General features: G+C 38.2%; 1 protein-coding gene across 1 annotated transcript in view; it reads left to right on the top strand.

Moving 5' to 3' along the window:
• UTP20 (UTP20, small subunit (SSU) processome component, homolog (yeast)) overlaps nt 1-17693 on the top strand; it is a 131274-nt gene that overhangs the window by 34536 nt on the left and 79045 nt on the right. Inside the window, exons 22-27 of the mRNA XM_011966643.1 lie at nt 2254-2439; nt 4312-4402; nt 5903-5988; nt 6558-6683; nt 12683-12849; nt 14848-15056. Of these exons, the coding sequence (XP_011822033.1) occupies nt 2254-2439; nt 4312-4402; nt 5903-5988; nt 6558-6683; nt 12683-12849; nt 14848-15056 (865 nt within the window). The remainder of the gene's footprint in view (nt 1-2253; nt 2440-4311; nt 4403-5902; nt 5989-6557; nt 6684-12682; nt 12850-14847; nt 15057-17693) is intronic.

Here is a 17693-nt window from a genome sequence, read left to right as displayed (position 1 = left end):
CCAGGCGCGGTGGCTCACACCTGTAATCCCAGCACTTTGGGAGGTCGAGGTGGGCAGATCACAAGGTCAGGAGTTCAAGACCAGCCTGGCCAATATGATGAAACCCTGTCTCTACCAAAAATACAAAAATTAGCCAGGCCTGGTGGCCTGCATCTGTAGTCCCAGCTACTTGGGAGGCTGAGGCAGAAGAATCGCTTGAACCCAGGAGGCGAAGGTTGCAGTGAGCTGAGATCGTGCCACTGCATTCCAGCTTGGGTGACAGAGTGAGATTCCATCTAAAACAAAAATAAAAGGCTAGAATCATGTCTTCAAATAGGTAAGAGGAGATGGATACAGTGCATAAATTCAAAGGTTTGCATGAATAATTCATTCTGGCAAGGCACAAGCAAAGATGTAGCAGGTCAGTAGATATAGTGGCAGAAGAGCAATGATTTTCTCTTTTTCAAATAATTCTTTGGGCATAAATTTATAGAATAAGAATGATGTTTAGCTTTTTTTGCTTTGTTTTGAGGGTTATATAAAATAACGTTTATCAGTTTTTTGAATTACAAGGGCTGTACATATGCCAGCTGGCATTTGTGGTATTAGTAGCATATAAACTTCATACCGTCTTAATTTTCCAAGTTTTTCCCTAAAGAGTTAGTTTACCCCATAACTTAGGGATAAGATCTTACTCTAACGGTACGAGATGCTGTGGGGTAGAGGTAGAAACAGGAGCCTGTAACAGGGAGTGGGTCTCTGAGTTTAGAAATATTTAGAGACTAAAGATACACAATTCTAAGAAATGTTTAAATTAATACTGGTTGGCATGGATTACCTGTAAATAATACATTTATAGATGATCTGAACTAATGAAAAACCCAAATGTCACCTTGAATTATGACTTTGAAGTATATTATAGGCTTTTTATTTTTTGGCTAGCAATTTATATTTCTAAATATGTTTCAACTAATTTATGAATCCCTTGTAAACATTCTCTGAGATGAACCAAACCAGGAACAAGAATAAATGACTAACAATGGCAACAGCATGCTAATAAAAGGTTATATTTAGTGAGTACTTACTGTGTGCTGGGCCCTCTGATAGATGCTTTATGTGAATTGTTTTATTTAATAGATGAAAGAGTGAACATGCTGTTCATGGAGATAAAGGTTACAGAATGTAATATATGGTTGATTAAATGTTGCACGTATAATAGGTATATTATTAAGTGGATGATGGCGTAGTTTGTAACTTGCAGAAACTTTACTTTTTTCATTCATCCAGTTTTTGATTTATTAAGTGCTAGATTCTGCTAGATGAAAATACCCAGTACCATAGTGTCCCAGCCCTCAGATTGTAGTTTAATGTTATTGATCTGGAGGTTAACTTGGGCTAAGCTAGAGTTTCTTTTAGGAGGGTTGGTAGGGCACTATCCTATTTTATCAGTGTGTTTTTGAGTGAGGACTTGAAAGCCCATCCAATCAGTTTCCTAGCATCTTTAGCCCAGTGCCCTGCATTCAATAGACAACAAAAGGTTAATTGTTTGGATGAGTGAATGAAAGTGACACAAACTAATACATTAAATGACAGACTTCAAGATAATATTCATTAATTGCAACATTGGACTAAAAATAAAGGATGAAATTTAATAAGAACAAAGTGAATACTGTATTAAGCTTAGCTGCACAAGCTAAGAAGAGATAAAACATAAAGACTCATTGATTTTCATTTCATGGACGTTCAGTTTCAATCTTTGTCATGTTGTGGCTGCTCAAAAAATTTCTGGAGATGGTAGTTCCATCTGTCTTATCAGTCCATACCTGGAGGACTAAGTTTTGTGGTGCTATGATACTTCCAAGAGAACTCTGGCAAAGTAGAATGTATCTGATGGAAAGTGACCAGCACAGTCCTAATGCTATACGTTAATCATTTAATATCATACATCCCTAACCCCTCATCCCCCAGTGATGGTTCCAGAGACAGGGAGGCTGATTTCCACTTAGTCCAAAATAGACATTTCAAATATTTTCAATAGTATAACAGTGGAATGGGCTATCTTCTACAGTTAGTGATTGGCTTGTCAAATAGCATACTAAAGAAGGGCCAAATTAAAAAAAAAGAGTAATATTGTGGAAGCTTGACTAAGGTGCCACTGATGTCTCTTCAGTGTGTGAATCTGTGAGTTGTGGACATCTCTCATGAGCAGAATCAGGACCTTTCAGATTGGTGTGCATTCTTTATCAGTCTCCTGTGACTTTCTTTCCACGGTAGCAATGAGTATTACCCAGCAGATCTGCAAGTTGCTCCGACTCAGGATCTGCGGAGAAAAGGCAAAGGGATGGTGGCAGAGGAAATCGAAGAGGAACCTGCCGTAGGAGATGATGAAGAGTTGGAGGAAGAGGCAGTGCCCCAGGATGAATCCTCACAGAAGAAAAAGACAAGAAGAGCCGCAGCAAAGTAAGTTCACCATTGCTGAAAGATCACAGATCCACAGTTCTAGGAGGAACAGGAAGAGGTCTCTATGGCTTTATACAAAATCAACTACTCAGATAATTATTTACATAAGCACTACATCTTCCTGGGATTTTCTTTAACAGCCTAAAACTGTCAGTCTTCCAAGTTTTTTGGTTGGTTACTTATTATTAGTTTTTTCTTGGTTAACCACATAATGTTAGTTTGGGGGACTTTTGAGAGTCATCTAATTGTAGCTCCTTTTTATAGATGAGAACTTTGGGACCTGGAGTGTTTGGATATTCTTTTGACCTTTGTCGTTTACTTTCCCAGCATGAGGGTATTGTGTTTGCATCCTAGGGGACCATGTAATGGAACATCCTTTTTCTTATAAATAATCGTGTTAGCACATTTTTTTTTTCCTTCCACCTACCTTCCCACCATCCTGTTAGCACTTTTCTCTGCCTTTTAACTTGTCTCGTACTGATTACTTTTTTCTCATGCTGTTGTTATACTGTCTTTCTTATTCTCTTAGTTGTTCTTTTACCTAAATTGTTAGAAACCTAGAAGAAGAAGTGATCATGCTTTTAGAAGTTACTTCAGCTTAGTTGATGATTGAATTGACTGTCTCAGGTCTCCTGGATTGGCGCAAATGTTATTTTAACACTTTAGATCTCAATCTGATATGCCCATTTGTTGCGTATTTCCCTCGAGCCATTTATTAGTTCATGCATTCAACAACTGTATTGAGTACCCTTTGCTAAGTGCTGGCGTGCAGGGATGAATTGTACAGAGCCACTACAATGCAAGAGTAAGTCAATCCTGCCTGGGTGAAATATATTTTTATAGGAGAAATATTTTTAAAGAAGGTATTGGAGCGCAGTAAGGAATTCCAGGCGTATTGGCTCATGCTTGTAATGCCAGTACTTTGGGAGGCCAAGGTGGGTAGATCACTTGAGGTTAGGAGTTTGAGAACAGCCTGGCCAACATGGTAAAACCCTTTCTCTACTAAAAATATAAAAATTAGCCAGGCGTGGTTTTGCACGCCTGTAATCCCAGCTACTCGGGAGGCTGAGGCAGGAGAATCACTTGAACCCAGGAGGCAGAGGTTGCCGTGAGCTGAGGTTGTGCCACTGCACTCCAGCCTGGGCCACAGATCGAGACTCCATCTTGAAAAAAAGAAAGACCCAGGGAAGGCCCTCTAATGCTGAAAGATGAAAGTTTGCCAGACAGCTAGGACAAAGAAGGTCTTGTCCACTAACAGAAATAGCGTATGAAGCACAGGGGCAGGAAAGATTACTGCCAGCCTTCATGTCACTATACAATACACTCCCCTTATCCATGGTTTCACTTCCCACGATTTCAGTTACCCATGGTCAACCACAGTCTGAAAATACTCAGATATATTTCTTCTTCCTTCTGGTGAGCAAGAGCCATTGGTTGCCTAAACCTGGACCTCTGTTGCCTGACATCTGTATTTACATTATGTGAAAGTGAAGGAGAATATATTCTACTACTTTTTGTCTGCCGCATAGAACCTAGACGAGGAATAATTCCAAAAATCATCTGAGTTCAATTTTGGAATATTTTACTCTTTTGGTTACTTTCTAATTTTTGTTCAATTTAAACCATTCTGAGCATACACTGAATGATTTTTTTGGTGTGGAGAACCTGAATTTTAGGGACAGGACTGCCCGAAATATGAGATTTCTAGAGAATAATTTCCTAAATGTAAATAACTAAGTCTTGTTTGTATAATAGTGAAACTATAGGCAGAGTGTTTGAAGTTCTATTCAGAATAAAATTGTAGATAATGTCAGTTTAAGAAAATGATGTCAATTCTTTAAATCTGTAACACTCTGTTTTGTTTTTGTTTAGGCAATTAATTGCTCATTTGCAAGTTTTCTCTAAATTTTCAAATCCACGGGCCTTATATCTGGAATCCAAATTATATGAGTTATATCTTCAGGTCAGTAAAATAAACTCTTGGCACTATAATTCTTTGTGAACTTTTCTCTATCATTTTCTTTGTCAGAGTAGCTTAGATTTTCAATAATTATTGAATAGGGCCTATGTCTACATTTTAAGTATTAAAGGCTTTTTTTTAAAATTAATAGACATATTTTCTCTTATCTTGAGAAACAATTTTAGCACTTACTTAGCTGATTTTAAAAGCATTTTGGGTGACTAAACATTGACTGGCTGTGTTAACAGTGAGAATAGCGAACCATGAATTATATCATGGAAATTAGCTCTTAGAAGGGAGTAGGGTTTATACAAAAAAACAAGTGACTACTTTTCCCTTCTAGTTTAGTGAGACTTCATAAAGGACTGGGATTTCAGGATCTATTATAGTCCATTGCAGTCATAATTATGTGGCCCTGAATTTCAGATAAGCTTGCAGAAAAAAATTAATGTTGGGCCGGGCACTGTGGCTCATGCCTATAATCGCAGCACTTTGGGAGGTCAGGAGATGGAGACCATCCTGGCTGACATGATGAAACCCCGTCTCTACTAAACATACAAAAAATTAGCCAGGCGTGTTGGCGGGCACCTGTAGTCCCAGCAACTTGGGAGGCTGAGGCAGGAGAATGGCATGAACCTGGGAGGCGGAGCTTGCAGTGAGCCGAGACCACGCCACTGCACTCCAGCCTGGGCAACAGAGCGAGACTTCATCTCCCAAAAAAATTAATTAATTAATTAATTAATGTCAGAAATGAAGTAAGCATTGGATGTCATTCTAAGCCATCTGGGGAAACAGATTCTTTTTTCATTTGGATGTTTTTCTTGGCATCTTATTGACTATCATTACCTTCATAGGATAAGAGATTTTCCTTAGTACATGACCAGCCCGGTTGGCTTAAATCCAGATTCACATAGAGAATTGGCCTCACCAGCCTGGACACAGATGCTCATGTCTGTAATCCCAGCACTTGGGAGGCCAAGGCGGGCAGATCACCTGAGCCCAGGAGTTCGAGATCAGCCTGGGCAACATGGTGAAACCGCATCTGTACCAAAAACACCAAAGATAAGCCAGGTGGGGTGATGGGCGCCTGTGGTTCCAGCTTCTCAAGAGGCTGAGGCAAGAGAATTGCTTGAACCCAGGAGGTGGAGGTTGCAGTGAGTTGAGATCGCATCACTGCACTCCAGCCTGGGCAACAGAGTCTTGGAAAAGAAAAAAAAAGAGAGAGAGAGAGGATTGGCCTCACCCAAAAACTGGTAGACCCCAGGGTATGACTGTGGGATGCAGGTGTCAGAGAGTTTTGTTTCCATTTTTTATTTTGCACATATTCTGTTCATCTTTTTTTACTTCCAGGAAAATGTGAAGCTGTTGTTAGCAATCAGGTTTGGGTCTTGTCTAAAACTTTAGAATTTAGCAGATCTCATTTAGCAAATAACCACAAGTAAATTGCTGTCCTATGGTATATGTATGTATGACTTCATTAATTCTGTAAAATATTGTTCTTAGTTGTTGTTACACCAAGATCAAATGGTGCAAAAAATAACCTTGGATTGCATAATGACATATAAACATCCTCATATCCTCCCTTACAGGTAAGTTGCTTGAAGCTGAAAGAACTGCTATCTCTTTGTCTGATTTTTATATTTCTGCATAAGAGCTTCTTCTAGAATAATTTCTTAAAGGCCTAGGAAATTTCCCTTTTTTCTGAGGTCATCATATTTCCAAGCAAGAAATGAAAACGAGTAGTATATTTGCTGGGTTGTTCTCCATAGGTACTAAAATAGAGAATGTTAATTTTTAAAATGTGTTGTAAATATTATGTCATTTTCCTCTTCTTATTAATATAATGCCATAAAATCTTGGTGGTTACTTAGAGAATCAAAGTCACTCTAAGAACTGAAGAAAGCTTTTTGTATCATGCTTTTTTGAACAGCTGAGTTATGGACAGAATCTAATCTTCTCTAATCCATTATACCTTTTGAAATGTGAAAATCTGTCATTTTAGGAGGTTTTTTTTTTAGGATTTTCCTTTATGGATATCAACCATAATATGTACTATATACCTTATTTTAGTTATTACTCTGTGTACATATTTCACTCTTTCATTATTCAAAAGCACTGTTGATAAAATGGTGATGTGTGCTATTCTCTGTTTTTAAAGGGAAAACTTACAAAGGTTGCTCGAAGACAGAAGCTTTAAGGAAGAGATAGTGCATTTTAGCATTTCAGAAGATAATACCGTAGTGAAAACAGCCCACCGAGCAGATCTGTTTCCTATTCTGATGAGGTATTTATGCTGTTTAAACACTGATTTTTAAAAAGTTAATAACAAACACAATTGTGAGTGTAGTGTTATGGTTCTTTCAACAATTGTAATAGAATATTTCATTTTATATTTTCCTTTGATTGCATTTTCTTTGGAGATGGGGTCTTGCTCTGTCACCCAGGCTGGAGTGTAGTGGCATGATCACAGCTCATTGCAGCCTTGACCTCTCAGGCTCAAGTGATGCTCCCACCTTGGCCTCCCAATGTGCTAGGATTACAAGTGTGAGCCATCACGGCCAGCTGCTTTTTTTTTGAAATGTACTTTTGGGAGAAGTCAAATTGTTATAGAGACTAATTTTTGTTCCTAACATAAAGAAAGATCTTTATTTATTTATTTATTTATTTATTTATTTTAGAGGGAGTCTCACTCTGTCACCCAGCCTGGAGTGCAGTGGTGTGATCTCAGCTCACTGCAACCTCCACCCTCTCAGGTTCAAGCTATTCTTGTGCCTCACCCTCCTGAGTAGCTGGGATCACAAGCGTGCTCCACCATGCCTGGCTAATTTTTGTATTTTTAGTAGAGAAAGAGTTTCACCATGTTGGCCAGGCTGGTTTCAAACTCCTGATCTCAGGTGATCCACCCGCCTCTGCCTCCCAAAGTGCTGGGATTACATTCGTGAGCCACCACACATGGCCCCTAATATAAAGAAAGCTCTTACCATAGTATTGTAATAATAATATTAAAATTGAATTTAATATTTTCCTAAATTTTACTGTTGAGATACAGTAGAAATAATTCACTCCATTTTCCAAATATCATGTGATATTTAATGATGTTATTATTCTGTTAATTATAAATGGTAGAGCACAAAGATCCATAAATAATACAAAGTTTATATATGCTGGGTATAAAGAGAAATGAAGCTTAAATCTTTCATCTCACCAGCTCTGGAATGATAGGAATTGGAAAGATCATGGGATTGGGATTTAACAGAGGTTTGCTTTTGTTCCAACCCTGTACTGTGTAGTTCTATCAGATAGGGAAAGTTTTTTAGATCCACTGGGCTTCTGTTTCCTTAATAGGAGCTGGTTCAGTTGTGCTCTGGAGACTCTGCTAGTACTTGTCTAATGGCTCTCTTTAGTTCCATTTGTAGCCAGCATCAAGATTCCATTTATAGCGAGCTTTAAGAACTTTACTATAATAGACATAAAAATATTTGAGTCAGTGAATATACAAAATTACAATTATTGGTGGATTACAGAAACAAAAATAGCAGAAATCATCTTATATTTTATAAAATGTTTTATAACCTTTTTTCACTTAATATATTACAAGAATTCTCTTAGACCATGAAATGTTTCAAAATGTGATTCTTCATCATATAGACAAGCCATCATTTACTTGTGTCGAGCATTTTGCCTGTCTGTAGTTTTTGTTGTTTATTTTGTTTTTTTCAAAATAGAAAATCTTACATTGAATACCTATAAATCTTATTTGATTGATGGATTAGAATAGATTCTTGATAGGAAAATTGATGAAGATTTTTAAACTTTTTGGTGTCTATTACCAAATTGTTGTTCAGAACTACTTCTTTTCAACCACAAGTTTGAACCACTTTATATTCCTACCGGCAGTAGAATGCCTGTTTCATACCATTCCAACACTAGGCTGTTGTTTGTTGTTATTTTTTGATTGTTTTAATTCTTGCTAATTTGTTGGTGATAAAGGATATCATGTTGTATGACTTCACATATTTTAGATTTACTAGTGAAGGTGAATTGTTTTAAAAGATTATGGGTCATTTGTGTTTATTTTCTCATGAATTTTTTTTTTTTTTAAATGTCTGACAACTTGTATTTTCTAAAAGCAGGTAAATGATATTCCTCTCTGTTTTCTTCTCATTCTGTTTGTTTTAATTTGATTATTTTATTCATCTGGAATTTATTTTGATGTATGAAATGAAATAACACCAACATGGTGAAACCCCGTCTTTACTAAAAATACCAAAATTAGCTGGGTGTGGTGGCACGTGCCTGTAATCCCAGCTATTTGGGAGGCTGAGGCAGGAGAATCACTTGAACCCGGGAGGCAGAGGTTGCAGTGAGCCGAGATTGCGCCACTGCACTCCAACCTGGGTGACGGAGCAAGACTCTGTCTCAAAATAAATAAATAAATAAATAACATTTTTTTAAAAAAGTCCAACCTTTCTCTGCTGATTTGAGAGCCATATTTATTTATTTCAGAGACAGGGTCTGTCTTTGTCACCCAGGCTGGAATGCAGTGGTGCAAACACAGCTCACTGCAGCCTGGATCTCCTGGGCTCCAGCGATCCTCCTGCCTCAGCTCCCCAAGTAGCTGGGACTACAGGCACATGCCACAATGCCCAGCTAATTTTGTTTCACTATGTTGCCCCGGCTGGTCTCAAACTTCTGAGCTCAGGCTGTCCACCTGCCTTGGCTTCCCAAAGTGCTGTGATTACACGCATGAGCCATCATGTCCAGCCAGAGTGCCACCTTTTTTTTTTTTTTTTTTTTTTGAGACGGAGTCTCGCTCTGTCGCCCAGGCTGGAGTACTGTGGCGCGATCTCTGCTCACTGCAAACTCCGCCTCTGGGTTCACGCCATTCTCCTGCCTCAGCCTCTCGAGTAGCTGGGACTACAGGCGCCGGCCACCACGCCTGGCTAATTTTTTGTATTTTTAGTAGAGACAGGGTTTCACCGTGTTAGCCAGGATGGTCTTGATCTCCTGACCTCGTGATCCGCCCGCCTTGGCCTCCCAAAGTGCTGGGATTACAGGCGTGAGCCACCGCGCCCGGCCCAGAGTGCCACTTTTAATATGCACTAAATATCCATGTATAATTGACTCTTTCATTCGGCTTTTGATAGCTTTACATTGATCTGCCTTGTTCCAATTCTGCACTGGTTTGTTTATAATAATAATCATAAAGGACTTAAATGCATTCTTGTATATATCAGAGGAAGTCATCTCATTAGTCCTTTGTTTCCAAAATATTTTGTTTTTTTCTAGAATCTAGATGAGCATTTGCTTTGGTTTTCCTAATTTCCCCTTTTGATTTGAGGAGAAGTTGCATTAGTGTTTGTCTTCATTTATTCAAATCATTCCTTTTTTGTAGTCTTTCAATAAAGTCTTTTCATTTTATAACGATGTTTTGTTGCTGTAGAGGGAATTTTCCCTCTTACATTTTCTAGTTTATTTTTGCTACATAACTAATTATATATAAAAGCTATTGATTTTTGTGTTATTTAGCCATCCACATGACAAAACTTTCATTAGTTTTAGTAGCTTTCGTTGCGTTTTCTTGTATTCTCTCTAACCAAAAAATCACAAATGATAATAACAGTCACAGATTATGTTAGTCCCCTGTTTACAAACCTTTTGACATCTCATTTTACTCAGAATGTAATAGAAAGTCCTGACTACTCCCTACAGGGCTTGATATGGTAGCTTCAAATGATATCTATAACCATATTTCTTCCTGTTTACCACCTCTCTCAGAACCCACTTTAAATTCTTAGCGCTTGCTCATCCGCCTGCATGGAAGACATGACAGCTGACACCTCTTACTCATTTGGTCTCATCTCAAATGTGTCATTATCAGTGATACCTTCTTCAAGTGCTTTGAGCCTCTGTGACTGGCCAAAGCTTTTTTATACTGCTACTACTAAGACCTTATCTTTTTTCACTGTGTTGACATATGTACTGACAAGGCAAAAACAATGGTGGGTAAGACTCCTAGTACCCTAGCACATGAATCAAGACAGTGGCACCAAATTCTACTAGTCATTCTTCATTGCCACATATTTGGAGTTATTTAATAAACAAACAAACAAACACAGTTGATGAATCTTGACCCTGAGTACATGTATGATAAAGTGGGAAGAATGCATAAAATACTTTTGCTGTGCATGGGCTGTCTCAGTGAATGGCACCTGTGTGAGTATTTGATGTACAAGCTGAACTAGCTCCTTTTCTTATTTGTAAGACGTATACACTAGGATTCTTTTCACAGGCATTTTCTTGAACATGAACGCAGTGAGCCTGCCACTTCAAGGAAAACAACTGACAGCGTTTATTTCCAATAACTAAATTCTAGCATTCAAGTGGAAATTAGGATTGGAGAAAACTTTTATTTGGTACTGTGAACCTGACATCTTCCCAATGCTTAAAGACTTTTCTGATGAGATGATTAGTGATATTAACAACTGTTAATAAACAAATTTCTTTTTTTGGTTTGCAATGAAATGTGTCAACATTTGACATTTCTGCATAACTTAGTAAACCAATATTTTCCAAGTAACTGATGCATGTAATAGAATGGTGTATGGGTAAAAGATTCATTCGAAGTGCAAGATACATGGATTTTAGTGTAACAGAGTTCATCAAGTTTGTTGATGGGGTTTCAGATTCCACATGGCAGCTAATCTTTCAACTTGTTGAGCTTTGATGTAGTATCAAAATGGGATATCTACAATTATCTGAAAGTTTAAAAAATATTTCTCCCTTCTTCAACTACCTATCTATGTATGAGGCTGAATTTTTTTCAACCCCAATGTATTATAATAGATTGAATGTAGAAGCACATATGAGAATCCAGTTATCTTCTGTTAAGTCAGATGAAAGAATAAATAAAACAATGCCACTAGTCTCACTAGTTTGCAGGAGTAGGGTGGACATTTGGAAAATATAATTATTTTTATTACAATGTTATTGATGTTAACATGTAATAAGTTTATTGTGAATATTTTTAAATGAATTAATAAACCAATGTACACTTTTAATTCCTCAGTTTTAAATTCTAATACAATAACTATCAAAGAGGTAAAATTTACATACACAAAGCTCTTTGGAGACCTCATTAATTTTTAATAGTGTAAAGAGATCCTAATATCAAAAAGTTTGAAAACTATTTTTGATTTTTGAGTATTAAGGCAGTAAGTTTTTTATCGTGTTAAGAAAGTAGCTTTTATTGTTCTTTGGAATTTTATCAGTAGTGGATGTTAAATATTATTAGAGTGCCTACTGAACATGTATTAAAGTGATTATATTAACTTTTTCCGGGAACCATTCATCTGTATTGATCTAGTAGATTTTACTAATGACTCTTTCTTGCATTTCCTGGGGCAATCCTTATTTGGTTTTAGTGCAGCACTGGATACTATAGTTACAAATGATGTATTTTATGTTTGTAAGCAAGATTGGCATGTAGTTTTATTTTTGTTCATTAACCCTTCTCAATATCACAATTATGCCACATTCATAAATGAGAAAAGACTGTTTCCCACTTTCTGTCTGCCATGAAACTTCATAGCATAGAAATTATTTTCTTCCTTGAAAGTTTAAAAAGCCCACCTGTAAACTGTATTAGCTTCAAGTTTTCCAATAAGTATTGGTCTCTGTGGGTTTTTTTTCTTAAATTCCTTTTGTTTATTTTTGTGGTTTTTTTCCTGAAAAGTAGCTTTTTCATTGAATTGTTTCCAGCTTCCTTAATAACTTACAATTGTCTTCTCTTATTTTATTCCCTTTTAATCTATATATTCTCATTTTCATTTTTTCATGATTAGACTTACCTTTGATTTGCCTATTTTTTCTCCCATAACAAACCACCTTCTGGCCTTTGTCCTTCCTGCTTCCCTTAGCCTTGTTTTTTGTTTTGTTTTGTTTCGTTTTGTTTTAAGTTTTGAATTTTTTTATAGAGACATGGTCTTACTAAGTTGCCCAGGCTGGCTTTAAATTCCTGAGCTCAAGTGATACTCTGGCTCAACCCCTCAGGTAGCTGGGACTGCAGGCACCCATCACTGCATGTAGCTCTCTTAGCCTTATTTTGTTGTTGACTTTTTTCATTGTCTATGTTAAGTATCTGATTTCTGTTTTCATGTTTCTGTGTTTCATAGTATATCCATTTAAATCAATTGAGTTGCTCTTCTAGCCTTTTAGGCAAACAAAACAACTCATATTTTAGAACTGAATGTGCAAATAAATAATGTGCTTTTATCTTTTCAGAATTTTGTATGGGCGAATGAAAAATAAGACTGGGAGTAAAACTCAGGGGAAATCTGCTTCAGGCACCCGCATGGCCATTGTCCTGCGGTTCCTGGCCGGGACCCAACCTGAGGAGATCCAGATATTCTTAGACCTGCTGTTTGAACCTGTGAGGCACTTCAAGAATGGTAACTATCAGCTACCTCTCACTCTGATACCTGTTGTCTGCGGTGGACTTCCCACATCTCAGGCTACATTCCCCACGCTCCTGGGCATCTTTCTAACAGGGTTGTTCCTCTCAACCTTGATGGCAATCTTTCTGCTGAAGTGCAGTTCATTTTAAACTTCGATTGACTTGCATGAAACTGACCATTGGCCCTGTGGATTATCGGCACTCTTGTGTTAGAGCCCCTGATGAGAAAATGTGTATTTTTATTGCATATTTAGGCCGTTTGAAAAATGGTTAATACTTACTCCTATAGTACAAAGAATAGGTTTCTTCTAAGAAATTCAAAGCATACTGCAAATTGGTGTTAATTGTTTGGCATTTATTCATTCCCTGAGTCATTCATCTATTCAGTAATGATTTATTGAATACCTCCTGTGCCCTGGACACTCTGTTAAGTTAAAAATAGAAAAGTGCAATTTCTGCCCTCAACCTCGTAGTTGAGATGAAATGGATGTAATCGTGTATACATTGAGCTAGAGTGCTCTGCGGTATGTTCTTTGGTACGGAATGTCAGTAATTATTAATAACAGTAATGACTGACCTCATTTTGAGTACTTACTTTATGCCAGACGTTATGACAGACCCATTTACTTATAACTCAGTTGATCCTTCAGACAACCAGCCACATGAGCTGTCATTACTTGATTGTCCCCATTTTACACATGAGGAAACTTAGGCTTAGAAAGGTATTTCACCCATGGTAACTCAGATGAAAAGTGGTAGAGTTGGGATTCGAACTCAGACCTTTCTGGTTATGAAATCTCTGTTCCAGTCCCCAAATTGCTTTGCTTGAGGCCAGCATAGAAAATTATTTATAGGGTATTCTGTTGCATTTGTTTTTGTATTTTTTCTATGATAATAGTTCCAGCTGTTAACAGGTTTTTCATTCAGTATAATATTGCCCTATAAAGGAGGTTGGCTCTGATGAATGCCAAAAAAAAGTTTCCATTCAATGTATAACTCCCATTGTAGGAGGATAGGTATAGATGCTACTCTCATGGATGGCCCATTTGGGTGTATGAATCCATAAGCTCATGACCTCACATCAGATGGTTTGGAGTAAAGGTCAAGCAATAACAATTTGTATCTTTTTATTAAGTTTTGAAATTAATATGGCAGCAGCTGTTTATAAGGGACTCTGATTTTATTTATTAACTAGGGGCTGTAAGAGAAATAAAACTTGATTCTCAGCCTTCAAGGAACTTGTAATACAGAAAGGTACTTTTAGTGAAACTGCCAAACTCAGCAGAGCTGAGTGAAACGGAGAGTAAGAAAAGTGTATAGAAAGTTACCAGATGGAGGGCTGGGTGCGGTGACTCATGCCTATAATCCCAGCACTTTGGGAGGCTGAGGTGGGTGGATCACCTGAGGTCAGGAATTCGAGACCAGCCTGGCCAACATGGTGAAACTCCAACTCTACTAAAAATACAAAAACCAGCTGGATGTGGTGGTGGGTGCCTGTAATCCCGGCTACTCGGGAGGCTGAGGCAGGAGAACTGGCTTGGACCTGGGAGGTGGAGGTTGCAGTGAGCCGAGATCGCGCCACTGCACTCCAGCCTGGATGGGAAACTGAGACTCTGTCTGAAAAAAAAAAAAAAAAAAAAAAAAATTGCCAGATGGAATAAGAAACTATTCATAACTCAGGTTTTGAGGGATAGTGTAAATAAGTTGGATGAGAATTAGGCTTAGAGACTTAGTTCTGTTGCAGATTTGTTACCCTCTTATTCCTTAGTCTCTTCTTCTCTAAAATGGGGGTAGTTAAACCTGTCTTATGTGGCTCATTGAATATTTGGTAAGAACCAAAAGGAGATAATATAGAAGAAAAGTGCACTGTTATCTATAAATTATGACAGTAGAAAATACTGTATTATTAAGGGAAATGGAAATAAAACTACAATTATAAATAGTAACAAACTAATATGTTACCTTACATGACCTCTCCTCCTTGTTTCACTAGGAGAGTGCCATTCTGCAGTCATTCAAGCAGTAGAAGACTTGGATTTGTCTGAAGTTCTTCCTTTAGGTCGTCAGCATGGTATCTTAAACAGCCTTGAGATAGTATTGAAAAACATTAATCATCTGATCAGCGCATACCTGCCAAAGATTTTGCAGATACTGCTCTGTATGACGGCAACCGTATCACACATCCTTGACCAACGAGAAAAGGTGAGAGATTCGCTATAGATGCTTTCTTCTTGGGCTCATGGGTGTCTGTGTTGTCTTGGGCATTGAGTTGGGCCTGATTTACTAACACTCTCCCAAGTTCAATCCTTATACAACCCTTTGAAAGTACCTTCTTAAAACAGTCTTCCACGTAGTGGGACTCTTTGCTGTTATAAATATTTACTTACGACCAGAAAATGCAAATTATATCAAGTGTAGATTTTAAAAAGAGATGGATTCGTAGTGAGTGGGTTAGTTCTCTGTTTCTTAGGAATCCAAGTCAAATGCTTGAGCTGATATTTCTTAGATTTTAATTCCAAGAGCCTAGAAGTATAAGGTATCTTCCAACTCTCATTTCTCCAGGATGGCTGGAAAATGAATAGACCACTGTTACCATCAGCACTGTTATTTTGAGAGTTGCCTGGAAGTCTTTAAAAAGTAGAGATGCTTACCTACAATAAGTGCAGTGTTTTGAATAAATATAAATAGTAAGATGGGGCAAAACAAACCAGCTGGCCAACTGCCAAAAGGTGCTTAGGAAGTGTGTTCTAATTATATTCAAAACAATTTATGTTTTGTTGAAATAGATCCGTGGACATGAGTGAACTCGTTGGAGTTTAGGGAAATAGTCCATAATCTTTTTTTTTTTTTGAGACAGAGTCTCGCTCTATTGCCCAGGCTGGAGTGCAGTGGCATGATCCCAGCTCACTGCAACTTCCGCCTCCCAGGTTCAAGTGATTCTCCCGCCTCAGCTTCCTGTGCAGTCCTCAGCTGGGAGTACAGGCGCCTGCCAGCACGCCTGACTCATTTTTGTATTTTTAGTAGAGACGGGGTTTCACCATGTTGTCCAGGCTGGTCTCGAACTCCTGACCTCAGGTGATCCGCCCACCTCGGCCTCCAAAAGTGCTGGAATTACAGGCATGAGCCACCGTGCCCGGCCTCATAATATCTTATGGACTGAAGGCTTCTGGGAGAAAATGCAACTTGAAGTAGAGCTCCAGACTCAGATTTCTGCTGTTGACTCTCAGTTAATTCCAAATAGGCACAGTTTTAATTTGGCCAAAATTTATTTCATTTGATTTCTAGATATGGCCAGTGAACTGCCTGTCAAATATGATCATGATAAGTGAAAATTGACTGCCAAAATTTTAGGCTGCTGGTTTGGGCTATGCATGGATGTGAATCTGTTTTAGCAATGAAATTATATTCTCTGATAACCAAGATGCAGAGATTTAGAACACTTCTTCCATTTTGGTAGTCACATTTTGTTTTTCTCATTCTTTCATTCATTTCTTCAGTAAATATTAATTGAGCCTCTACTATGTGTCAGGTACTGTACTAAGCACTGGGAATAGTCAGCAAAGCACACAGACATTTATGTTCTTTTATTTGTTCATTAAGTACTTATTGAGCACCTACTGTGTGCCAGACATTGTTCCAGGGAAGGAGTGAGACATGTGAGGGCTCAGTATATGGGGAGAAAAAGAATGAATGAATAAATAAATAAATAAATAAATATACACATAATTAAAATAATGTCAGAGGGAAGTACATTCTGGAAGGAAAATAAAATGAGGAGACCCTTCTGCAGGGTCCTGAGGCTCATTCTCGGTGTAACTCTCTCCTGTCAGTACTCTGCCCTGTGAGTTCTAGCTGCCTTTGCCTCCCCAAGTTGCCCAGCTCTGTCTCTTTATCTTGGGGTCAGTGGACTCTGCCTGGGCTCTTGCTTCCTGCACTGAGGCCTGAAAACTCTCCAGGCAGTAAGCTAGGGAAATCACAAGGCTCATTTCCTTTGCTTTCCGCCTCTCAGGGATCACTGTTATCTGCTGCCTGATGTCCAACGTCTGAAAATTATTGTTTATATATTTTGTTTACTTCCTTAGTTGCTTAAGAGAGGAGGGTAAATCCAGTCCCTTTCACTCCATCTTGGTTGGAAGTGCAAAACCACTATAAAGGAGCAGGCAAAACAGTCCTCAGACTAACACAGGACTGGAAATAGCCTACATCCCCAACAGCCACAGTAGAAATCCGGTAATACACAATACACCGGGGGAGAGTCTTTGGAAGATGTTGCCTCAGTCATAGATCCAAATTAGCACTAGAATAGAGGCTGCTGTGGGCTCACTTTAAAAGGTCAAACGTTTTTCAAGTTTGATCCCAGAACAAAGCCCAAAATTTTAAATGATTTAAGTGAAAATAAATTTCACAATGTCTGACATGCAGTCAGACATTACCAGGCATACAAAGTAGGAGGAAAATTTTACCCATAATGAAGAGAAAGGGCAATCAATAGAAGCAGATCCAGAAATGACACAGATAATAGAATTAGACAAGGAGGCTGATGCCACCACTTTGGGAAGCCAGGGTGGGAGGATTACTGGAGGCCAGGAGTTTGAGACCAGCCTGGACAACATAGCAAGACCCTATTTTTGCAAAAAGTAAAAAATTAACCAGGCGCAGTAGCACACACCTGTACTCAGGAAACTAAAGTGAGAGGATCACTTGATCCCAGGAAATTGAGGCTGTAGTAGGCCAAGATCAAACCACTGCATTCCATCATGGGCAACAGAGTGAGACTCTGCCTCTAAAAAAAAAAAAAAAAAAAACAAGGACATTAAAATAGCTATTATAAAAACACTC

The sequence above is a fragment of the Mandrillus leucophaeus genome, unplaced genomic scaffold (genome assembly GCF_000951045.1).
Source record: "Mandrillus leucophaeus isolate KB7577 unplaced genomic scaffold, Mleu.le_1.0 Scaffold768, whole genome shotgun sequence".
Classification (NCBI taxonomy): domain Eukaryota; kingdom Metazoa; phylum Chordata; class Mammalia; order Primates; family Cercopithecidae; genus Mandrillus; species Mandrillus leucophaeus.
Note: the sequence above shows the minus strand (reverse complement) of the source record. Positions and strands in the feature narration are given on the sequence as shown.